At 41.5% G+C, this 12,137-nt stretch overlaps 1 protein-coding gene across 8 annotated transcripts in view; it reads left to right on the top strand.

The window, feature by feature from the left end:
- DOCK6 (dedicator of cytokinesis 6) overlaps positions 1-12,137 on the top strand; it is a 2,991,519-nt gene that overhangs the window by 1,964,682 nt on the left and 1,014,700 nt on the right. For 5 of the 8 annotated variants that reach the window (XM_044084603.1, XM_044084600.1, XM_044084598.1 and 2 more), the window contains one exon: positions 2,053-2,142. The exons of the other annotated variants lie outside the window; for them this stretch is intronic. In XM_044084603.1, the coding sequence (XP_043940538.1) occupies positions 2,053-2,142 (90 nt within the window). The remainder of the gene's footprint in view (positions 1-2,052; positions 2,143-12,137) is intronic. 8 annotated transcript variants of the gene reach the window in all.

Genomic DNA, 12,137 nt, shown 5'->3' with positions numbered 1-12,137 from the left:
CAGCGTTGGCAAAGCTGTTAGACCATCTTAGAAATGCTAAGTTGTAAGCAATTTAAATTTGTGCCTTCTGAATAAGGCTGCCACCACATATGAATGTTTGCAGCACCTGGGTATCACTGGAACTTTACTTAACTAATCCAAACTGAGATGGGTGTAGTGTTTGGAGGTTCCCCATGTCCTGATTAATTAATTGCAGTTGTATACAAGATGAGAAGAGCTTGAAGAGAACAAAAATAATTCCTACTAAGTTTTAGAAGCAGAATTATTTTGCAGATCTGTACTTTGAGTTAAGACTGCCTGTACTATTTCAACTTGTGCTGATGTGGTTTTATAAAATGTGAATATTTAAAGAGAGGAACAAGCAAGATCCTGGATGTGGGCTTTAAACCAGGCTGCCTCAACATTCCGTTCTAGTTGTATTAGTTAGCTGCATATATGAGCAGTAGAAACCATGAGCCTCTCCAACAGGCTGCATTTTCTTAATGCTTGCAGTTGTACTTTTAAGTCTGCTTCTACCTGGTCTTTCCTGTTATATCCTGTTCATTTTCTGTTACTTGTTAGTAGATTAATCCACCTGTCTCTCTTTCTTGTACTGTTTTTCCTCTTCCAGCACAGAGAGGATAAGAATAGCTTAGACTTGGGTACGGTCTGAATTAGTTTGCTGCTGGTGCTCACTGCCATCTGGTCTCTAGGGTCATGCAAATGTCAGTTTCACTCAGAAACAGCTTAGTCATTGAATTCCTGAGAATGTGTTACAAACCCAAAAGTAATGAATGGCAAAGGTACCCTGAAATACCTGCAGTTATGATAAGAAGCTTAATTACTTCAAACGTCATTGTTTAGTTACAAAGGTGAAATGCAGGTGAAACAGTGTGAATTGTATTAATGATCTTCCATGATTTATTATAGTTGTACAGGAACAGCAATTCTTTGAAAATATTTCACAACATTTTATTTCTTATATTGCCGTCCGTGAAATCTGATTGGATAGCAGCAGTTCCTAAGGGAGACTAATAAATGGCCAAATTTACGGGGCACTAACTGTCCCTCAGCCCCTTCTAGCTGCGTTGTTCTGCCTTCCTGTTCTGCTTATTTTCTTTCTTGTTGTTGAACACTGCTATATTTAATAGATCATTCGACTTCCATAAAAATTAAACTGACATCATATTCTAATCATGCATTTCTTGTACTGCATCATTTTAAAGCTCATATTCTTGTTGGTTGACAATAATTGTGTTTGAATCCTGTTTTGACAATTATTGGGAAAAGTTTCATTGTATAGTGTTTTTGTGCAGTTATGCTTTGTTGTGAAAGTATGTGCTTAGCAAGTGTATGCCTAAAATGGAATATTACATTAGAGTAATATTTTCTTTTCTGTTGCCTTTCCCCTCCTGTGCTGTGTAACTGCTTTATGTACTTGTTGCATGTTGTGCATTAATTTAAGTTTTCTCACCTGCTGTTGCAGCTGCATTATATATTTTGCGTGTGCTTTGTTTTCTCCTCTTTTCCTTTCACTTTGCTCTTGCATTTTGTATGTTTACTTTAAAACATTCTGTCATGAGGGAGACTGAGTAGTGTTTAGTCTTTTCTGTTGGTGCCTTGTTTGTTTCTCCAAGTGTCTTATCTTCTTTGGGAATGCAGTTTTGGTGAATTTGTTCAGGAAACTGTATAGAAGCTCATGAAAAGAAAACAATTTTTTTCATAGTTTATGGAGAGATGCAGTATTCTGAACCTGTGCACATGAAATTCAATATAGCCAACTGTTTCTGAATTTTATTAATGAATGGATGCTTCTGGTAATCACAAATTTGTTTTGCTGCAGCTTAACTGCTAAGCTTGCAGATGTGTTTATTTCACAACGCACTGGAAGATACTTCACCTTATTTCCTAACTGCATTTATCACACTTAAGTGCTATTTAGATAATTATGTGCTTTTTCAAAACGTGTGCACACAATCATCATCAAACAACTAACATCTCACTTCATGTTGTCTCCCTTCACCATTAATGCCTTCTTCCCACTGTGTATCCTTTACATCTTCCATTTCACAGGCCTGTGAAAGAAGTCCTAATCGTGCATCATGCTATATAGAGGGTTCTGCTTTCACGTCATCTGCTCAGACAAGACCAACAGCTAGAAAGGTAGATGAAACAGTATTTCAGATCTTTTTCTCTTCATTTATCCTTTCAGGTTTATTATTGTATTTAACTGATGCCTTGTAAACATTTTTTTTATACTGGAGGATATGTTGGATTGAGTGCATTTCAGGAAAAGGAGGTGAGCAGATAAAAGAAGACACTCATTAAACTGCAGATTAAAATGGAACATGACCATGACTTCAAAGTTTTATTGTAGAGTAATGCGTTAACGGATTTCAGATTGTATAATTTTGTAGGTGGTAGGTATTTTCTGACTTGCTTTTCATCCTTATCTTAGAGTCTCTTAGATACTGTTTTTGCCATGGAGCATTAATTATTACAGCCTTGCATGGCTGCTGAATTGCTGAAAGAGAAAAGAAACTTTAGATGCATGTGACATTCTGAACGTTTTATACACTAGTCCATCTTTTGTTAGTGCTCCTCGGTTACAAGATATTTCAGTGCCCCAAATGACAAATCATGAGCTTAGCTGCAGTTATATAAAAAGTATGAGTAATATAAAATGACAGCTGTGACTTTTATGTATGCATGTGTAACAGCCACAATCAGTTTGCAACTAACTACATATTTGTGTGTGTCTAGTTTATATTTTGTATACATACATACATGCACAGTTTGCATGTCCTTTTTGTGTGTGTGTGTATGTGTGTGTGTTTTCCCACAGGTACTCCCACTTTCCTCCTACTTCTCAAATGCAATTCGGTAGGCTGATTGTTGATGCTCAATTCTCCCTAGGTATGTGTGCGGTGTGTGGTTGATGTGGAAGGAAGGCCTGACATTTTACCTCCATTCCCTACTTGCCTAGTAAATCTTGTGGATGGTGGCAGCTGTTCACTCCGGTAGCTATAAGGGTTGACTTGTGCCTAAAATGTTCTTCATTTGATCACTGCTGCAGTTGCCTTATCTATATGGGTTGTATCTTACCAAGTGTACAACAACCGGAAAGCTTTCAAAGCCCCTTCTACATGCTCAAAATATTAGTCACCTCTAGGTGAACTGACTAAAAGTCAGATTTGGGCACAAAGCCCTTCAGAGCTTTCCTACAGCCAAAGAGAATGCTTCTTTGCAGGCTTTCAAGGATCAACAGTCTGCTGACTCTGATCCATTGCTGGGCTAAGTTCCCTTCAGAGAAGAAACCTTCCACTTTAGTTTTTATGACAGAAAACTGTCTTTTTCCCCTGTTAAACATTAAATCTAGCTAGGACAAAGTGGTTTTAATAACTGTTGTGACTTTTTGTACATTTTTAAATGTGTATGTTACTTTTTTTACTTTTTTGGTGAAAAGTGATTAAAACAAACATTTTTTAATTATCTTTTCTGTGATAAAAGTAGTATTACATTACATTTGGTGGCTGGGCCACTTCTTAAAGTGCTTTTTACTGTGCTTTTATGGGGAAAAAGTAACTTTTTTGCAATATACTTGTTTTGCGGACTATTGATGAAAAACTTCCCCAGGAATTGGTCACCCTTTTCTGCTTAAAGGGAAAAACTCCCTTGGTGAAGTTTCAGCCAGCAACTAGTAGTCCATTGGTCGTTTTGGGCCAATTCCTAGCTCCCTTCAGCCCCCTGCTATAAAACACGCTAAACGCGTGTAAGCTGATAGCTGAGTTACCACTGTTGCACACAAGAGCAGCGGCGGTTAAACAAGGTTAAACTATTTGGGCCATCTAAATTCCACTCTTCCAATTTTCCCTTAGAACTACCTTCCTCGAGCTGTACTGCTGATCTAACCAGCATATCCTATAACTGAAAAGTTCATCTCTATTTGATTCCCAAGTAGACTATTCTCTATCTGTAAAGCCTAGCACTTACTCCTACAGTACTTGCACCTTGATAAAGCACTCTTATTATAGATAGTACCCCACCAGCCTAAAACCCACTTGCCCCGGAGTCCTTTGAAAGTCTCTTTATCTACTACTTCTAGTATGTCGAGGGATCAGTTGCTAGTGTCCTCTCCAGCTCAACTGGTGAACCTGGGAATATTGAGGCAATGTTACAATTGCCTCATGTACACAGACAAGCCTCTCCTTCTCCCACAAAACACAAATACATGCGAGAGATGCAACTATACGGCCAAACTGGAGGCTGAGCTCTCTCAACATAGGACTGGCAAGACCAGACAGGAGGAGAAGGTAACCACACACAATACATACCCAGTCACACATGGTACCATCACAACTTCAAATCATACACATACTCACACGAAGACATACTCGGAGGCTCTGATCAAAAATTTACCAAAACAGCAGAGGCCACCAAAGCAGACACCCAAACAACTACCACCTCACGACCCAACACATGCAACACATAGACCACACAGTCAGAGTGTCAAACAGTCACAGCCCTTAAGGCCAAACAAAATGCCAGACACACTTGTAATTGGTGATTCCATAGTCAGACACACTGATGTCCCGCTCACCAGACTGAGTAAAGAGAAGGTCACAGTACGCTGCCTGTCGGGCGCTAGAATCCGCCACATAACGCAAGCACTCAGGTCTCTCAACAGCAGGTACAAGTACGACTCAGTCATTGTCCACGCTGGTGTCAACGACCTGAGACGTACCTCCTTGGACTACATGAAAAGGGACATCGAGGAGCTCTCTGATTATGTAGCCCAGGCAGGTATGACCCTGACCTTGAGCAGTATCCTACCTTCACCTAGAATGATGCCACAATACAGTGATAAGATGATCAGCTTTAATAATTGGCTTAAATTCTGGTGTCATTCAAAGGGGATCCAATGTCTGTCTGCCTGGGATGGCATGCTGGACAAGCCACGCTGCTTCGCAAGGGACGGCTTGCACCTGTCACCCCTGGGCTTCCGGATATTGGCAAAGGCTCTTGCCACCCCCATAGTGCCTTTTTAGGCAAGGCTCAAATTCTAAACCTACCACCCTAGAACACCAAAAAGGAAAAAAACTAAGGGTAATGCTGCTCAATGCCAGAAGTCTCAATCTCAAGATGCACGCACTCGAGGCCCTTCTCAATATGGAGAACATCGATGTCTGTGCTGTGACAGAAACCTGGTTCAAGGCTCCTGAGAGCACCCCAGCACTAACAGGTTTCACCTCATATCATGCTCTGGCCCCAAAATCCGGACAACACCAAGAAAGGAGGGGGTGTCCATATTCATAAAGGACACCCACACCTCAAGGTTGGTGGCAACGCACGATGCATCGGAGACCATCCAGGTACAATTAACCATAGGCAAGACTGCTCTGCAATTTGTAGCATGTTACAGGCCACCCTCTCAAACTCAGGAACCTCACATGGCCTTCCTGAAAACATTGAGGGGATAAATGTATCTCCAAACACCATCATACTAGGTGACTTCAACTACCCTAATATAGACTGGGAACACTACTCAAGCCCGAACACTCTAACCCAAAGATTCCTGGAGTTCATAAACTCAAATGCCATGGAACAACTAGTCACCATCCCCACAAGAGGAGAAAACATACTTGATCTCATCATCACGAACATGGGATCAAAATGTTCAACACTGGAAGTATACCCCTCACTGGTGAGATCAGATCATAAACTAATCTCGCTGGAGGTCCTCATCCCACCCCCACCTGAAACAAAAAAGACCACAGTGAAAAACTTCTCAAAAGCCGATTTCACACTTCTAAAAACTAGTGTGGTCTCCTTTAAGGCCCCTGAGCCAGTGGTAAACATTACTCAAACCGCTGAATCAGTTACAAATGCCTTCTACCAGCACCTACAGGACTGCATGGATCAGGCAATCCCAAACAAAACTAAGACTCTCTGTACCAAAGGCAAGCGTCCAGTCTGGTGGACCCCAGCCATAAACAAGCTTTACAACAAAAGGAGGAAGCTACTACAAGATGGAGCAAAATCCTTGAAAGGTAAGACACCTTTGATCATTATAAGTAAAAAACTAAGAGCTCTCATAAAATCATCCAAGGCAAATTTTGAGAGAAAAATCGCCAAGGACTCTAAAGAGAATCATAAGGCCTTCTTTAGCTATGTTAGAAACCTAAGAGGAAACTCCCAGATATGCTCAGAATTAGTTCAAAATGATGTGAAAATTACTGAACCTACACACATTGCCAACATACTGGCTGACAGGTTCAGTGCAAACTTCTCCCCCCTCCCCCCAAAAGGAGAGATATCTATTCCAGAGGATTGTAGCCCCCCCAAACATCTCCAACGCCCAGGTGAGAACTGCCCTCACTAAGGCAAAAAACACAGCATCCATGGGTCCGGATGGTGTCCCCGGCTGTGTGCTTCACAAACTCAACGAGGAATTAAACCCACAGTTAGGACAGCTGTTTAGTCTTAGCCTCACCTCAGGATACGCATCAAGGAGTGGCGCACGGCGACTGTGGTCCCACTTCATAAGGGCGGTGCCTCCACAGACCCTGGAAATTACCGCCCCATTAGCTTGACAAGCCTTATCTGCAAAGCCATGGAGAGGATCATAATGGAACTCATAAATAAAGACATAGGGAACTTGCAGACTTTGGTTCCAACCCAGTTTGGCTTTGTCAAAGGCAGATCCTGCCTCTTAAACTTGGTTGACTTTTTCGAGACAGTCACCAAGGCCATTGATGAGGGAAAGGCAGTCCATACAGCCTACCTCGACCTGGCAAAGGCCTTCGACACAATACCCCACTCGGGTATCATCGAAAAACTCATCAGCTTGAATGTAAACCCGTACATCACAAGATGGGTTGCAAACTGGCTAAGTGACAGAACCCACAGGGTCAGAGTTGCTGGAGCCATGTCAGACTCAAAGCCTGTCACAAGTGGTGTCCCACAGGGCTCAGTCCTGGGTCCACTCTTGTTCGGCATCTACTTTTCTGAAGTACAAGCAAACACAGGAGAGTTATGGCTGACAAAGTTTGCAGATGACTGCAAACTGGGCGCCATAGTCGAAAACACATCTGAGACAGATATCCTCCAGAAGGGCCTCACAGAAACGGATAACTGGTGCCAGAGCCATGGCCTGAAGTTAAACGCCAAAAAATGCATAGTCATACCCTTCGGGAAAAACAAGGTTACCCCTAGCTACCATATAGGTGGCAATCCACTGAGCACAGAAAAAGTCATCAGGGATCTGGGGACCCAGGTTGACAGTAGCCTTCGCTTGACACTCATGTTGCTAAAGTAGTTAGGAAAACCTTCTATATCGCCCACCTGATCATGAAGGGATTCACATCTAGATCAAGGGAGGTCATCGTCCCCTGTACTCATCACTCATTAGACCTATGATTGAGTACAATGCCCCGCTCGAATGTATCTGACCAGACACTTGCTGCAGCTTGAAAGGCCCCAAAAGTTCCTCACCAAAAGGATAAAGGGTCTCAAAAATATGTCTTATGCTGCCCGACTGAAAGAACTCCAGCTCTATTCAGTCTCATACCGCTTGCTCAGAGGTGACCTGTGCCTGACATATAAGGCCATGTCAAACCCAGATTTGATGAATATGCTTCACCTCAAAAAATCTAGATCCCTCAGAACCACAAGGGCGGGAGACTTAAACCTTGACACGGTTATAAATAGAACGTGCTGGAGGGACAGATTCATCACCCAAAGACTCCCTATGCTGTGGAACAAAATCCCGGTACATGTGAGGCAGAGCACCTCTCTGTCCTTGTTCAAGAGGGATCTTGACCAATGGATGGGAGATCGCAGATATACCCCAGGGATTACTTCAGTGTCACTGCTTGACAGAGGCACAGCAAAATGATAGGCATAGTTTTTATTCAAACTAAAGGGGTGGCGAAAGCCACATAACTATGGGCTAGGCTTATAAATGCCCTTGGGCAGATAGCCTAGTATGAACCTATGAACCTATAACTCCACCTTAGGACTAAAAAAAATCTAGTTTTTCACCTGTCTCTGTTTTCTGAGTTATTTTAACATCTCAAAATCACTCTGACTGCTTCTTATAGAATTTTAATATGTTTTCTGCAAAATGGCTGTCAAATGGGGCTTGATTTATCAACATGATCTTATTTTTCTTCAAGCCTTTCTCTTTCCATAATCCGTTTCAAGTCTGCATTATATGAGTCATGCTAGACGTAAGGAAGTAGTGGTGTATTCCCATCCCATTGACATATAATTGGATTAGTGTCAGTCGCTGTCATCTTATATACTGTATGTAACATGACTGCTTCTTTTATTTCTTGAATGGCCCTCATTTGTGTGTGTCTCAGGGCTTGTTTTATAGTATACTAAGGAATTATACAGCTGCAACCAAAACAGTTGCTAAATCGCAGGCCTTTGTTCAAAGCATCTTTTTTCAGTCCAAGATGAATTGTCAACCCCCCTGTACTTTGGTAAATGTGCTGATACTTTACAAAAAAAAATATTTTCTGAATTTTCTGAAAATGTGACACACATTTGATACTACATTCAAGTCATCTTAAAATGCAAAGTAGTATAAACAAACTTTTCAGGTTTAAAGCTTAGCATTTCAATACTGTGATATTGCTTATGTAAATTTGTCAAAAGAGTTGACAGCTGCCTTTGAAACATTGACTATTCTAATGTCCCTGTTTTGCAATGAAAGAAATAGCTACATTGTAAGCAGTTGCGAATCACTGTAAGTTCTTTTCCTCTCTGCTGTAAAGACAATGGAAATCAGTTTCACACCTCTCTGTTTTGTTTACATCTGCCTGCACTCCTGACTATAAATTTCTCTTGTCTGTGGTGTGTCATGCAGGTGTAGACAAATTCCTCTGCAACTTATGTGAGAAATTAAGCTTAAAAAAGTGGGTGGTCTTTCCTTTCCTTAGATACCAAAGTGAGGAACTGAAAGTTTTGTAAAGTACAAGCAGGTTTCAGGTACCTACACAGTACTGGAATCGTATTGTAGGGAAAAGAGCAACCTAAGAGTTGAGTTAAACTGTAGGAGAAGGTGAAGTTTTTTACCTTTAACCATGGAGCAGCCAACTGGCTAGTTGGTTCTACCTCCTTCAAGACACAAAAAAGAGGAGATTGTTAAGCAGCTTTTGCTGCCCCGACAGGCTGATAAAATGCCTCAGTCACAGGTGGAAGATTCTGCTGTGGGCAAAGCAAGTTCCTTGGGCCACTCATCTTTTTCTTGAGTCAAGCTGGTGTAGTCCATACAGATCACGGACCAGGAGTTAGACCTGTCCTTTGCAGCTGTTAGAGCGGCTTTAGATAGGTAAGTGAGAACCACTCTTTTCATTCATGGGAAAGGGGCAGAGAATGCCACTCTGTTTAGTAAGAAAGCTGTACCCATCCCTGGAGAGGTTTCTGTTGATAATGTGGGTCTGGCTTTTTTTTCCAGATTTTTCTTTCAAAAAGAATCAAAAAATTGAATATATGTCTTCTCCTGTCTCTTTTACCCTAGACTGGGGTAATTTGTTTAGGCTTAAGTCAGAGTTTGGTGCAGGATCTTGACCCCTCCTATAAGGCTGTTTCTGGTTAAAAAAATGGAATTCTTTATTTTCTGAACAGAATCAAGGGATTGGACCTCAAAATGATTGTGACAGCACAGATTGTGTTTGCACGGAATTGTGATCCAGATTCTGAGGAGTGTGTGGCTTTGGCTATTAAGTTTAAGGATTCTCTTTCTCTGAAATCTGTCTAGAAGGAATCAGTTGTTTTAATGGGAAAACAGTGATGTTTCTGTGCTCCTTAGGAAGTATTTCCAGAACCTGCTCCTATTCCTCCTGTTTTGTCTGCCTTGGAGGATGCTTTTGTCACAACCTACAATTTCCCTGACAGCCACCAGAAAGTGATCAACTTTATCAACTGCTTCGGATGTCTAAGGTTTTCTATGGTAATCCCAGATTTTACCTGGTAGCTATTGCCTTAGTGAACCCAGCTGCTGTTAAATGTGGTTAATACTAATTCCTCTCCCTCTGAAAAGGATGGGAAGACTTTTGATAAATTTGGGAAAAAGTGTATTCTTCTGCAACACTTGTTTTTAGAATTTACAACTGTCAAGCTGTCTACCATCTCCAAGGGTGATATTAATGGACCTCCATTGAATGACACCAAAAGCTAAGACAGTTGTTGAAGTTGATAATCTTTTGTTCATATTCCACCATCATTCTCGGTGATCGTAAAATGGTGCTTAAGGCTAAGTTCATACCTGCTTTGGGCCCATATTCCTAGAGCTCCATCATGCATCTCTTCATGTAGTTCAGGGAAGTATGTCTTACGACATTGACATCCATGTGTATTATGACTATGTCATATGAGTCCTTGTGGTGCAAGAACTTGAGTTGCCTGCATGATGTGGTGAATCCTAGCACCTGATAGCAGCTGACTGTGATCCTGTCCTTGCACAGTCTGGTGAGTGGTGCATCAGTGTGTCTTACAATGGAGTAACATATGACTATGATGCTGGATTGTATGGAGGTTTACCTTGTGGGTTTTTGAGCTGTGACATTGTGACTCTTATTTGTATGTTTCAAGGTGGATGTTCTCTTGTGTGTTTGTGAGGCTGCTGATGGTAATTGTCTCCTAGGTTACATTTATGAGGCTTTTATGGTTTAGGAAAGTAACGTTTAAGAGCCTCATAATATGTAGGTCTGTACATTTGGTCTGATCTGAGTGTGGCAGGCTTAGTGTATTGTTGTGTAGTACTGGCAACTTGCTTATTTGCTCTGTCTTTGTGTGATAACTTTTCTGCCAACAGCATTAAATAACTGCATCTCTCACATGCCGTGTCAGTTTAAGTAGTAGGTCATTGTCAGTACATGAGACAAATATTACATTGCCTCAGGATGCCCATTGCAACTAAGCTGCTTACAGGAATTGTTGCAAAGTGCCTCTCCATGGTTCCAGTTGCTTAGTAATGTTGGCTGAAGTGGGCATAATGCCTATGAGGTTTGGAGTTGATTACTGGAGGTGCTGTCCTTCTGGTAGTAGAGATGTAATGCTGGGCTCAACACAGCTGCATGCGTCTATGAATCAATAATCCTTAGCTCCTTCTCTCATCAGAAACAAAAACATAGAATTAATTTTAAGCTGTTTCCTAAGAAGTAGTATTAACCTAAATGTTGCTGGTTTCAGAACACTTGCTGTAGTGTTCCCCAGTAAATGCCTTGGAAAGAATCTACAGCATCTGGAAACGACATACAGAGAGCTATACAAAAGCCCTGAAGAAGTTTCCTCTAAAATTGCAACTAGATCACTCAGTAAAGTCCCATACACTTTGCTCAGTCAGAGACCAGCAGGAATCAATGCTCCTCTGCTCCTTCTCTCACCAGAAGCAAAGCAGTAGTATTCATGTTAAGTTGGCTGTTAAGAAGCAATTTTCAGGCCTTTGAGTAACTGGTAATCTCAAAGAAGGCTAGGAAATAATGTTCCTCTGTCCCTGCTCTCAGCAGGAACAAAATAAAAGCATTAATCCCAAGCTGATTTCTGTGAAGCAGTTCCTAGACTCTGTGGTGACTGGTAGGCTAGTCCCAGATGTTATGGATTTTAAAAGTAAAATGGTACAAAATAGATTTATAATGCAAATATTGTAGCGGGCACTAAGTGAATGGTATGATAGAATCCAAATAGAGGTCATAAACAGATGTTCATCGTGTTTCACTGTTCCAGTCCTTACTAATGGGTTATCCGGCCCCCGGTAGCCCTCGATCGGCCCGAGTACCAAAGGTAAAGGGATATGACGCCGGCTGACATCGGTTGTATAGGACGTCAGTATCCTTGATACAAAAGGAGGCAGCCAACGTCACTTCCTCAGTCTTCTTTGCCACAGAGTCCAAAGCAGAAGCTTTTTTGCACGAGTGCCGGTCGGCCGTTTGGCTTTTTGATTTCTGACTATGAAAGGTGAAGTCAACTACAGCTAAGTACCCCATTGGGGATACTCTTTTTATTGCCTAACGAATGTCAGAAAAAGTTAATAATTGTCTTATCTGTGGAAAGCAGATTCCCCATAGAGATTTTCATTCTTACTGCATTGTTTGTTTAGGCCTTGACCACTACATTCCTAATTGTGATCTCTGTGCTTCCTTTAATCC

This window comes from Protopterus annectens, chromosome 9.part0 (genome assembly GCF_019279795.1).
Source record: "Protopterus annectens isolate FY-2018-M chromosome 9.part0, PAN1.0, whole genome shotgun sequence".
NCBI lineage: Eukaryota > Metazoa > Chordata > Ceratodontiformes > Protopteridae > Protopterus > Protopterus annectens.
This window is presented reverse-complemented; position numbering and strand designations above follow the sequence as displayed.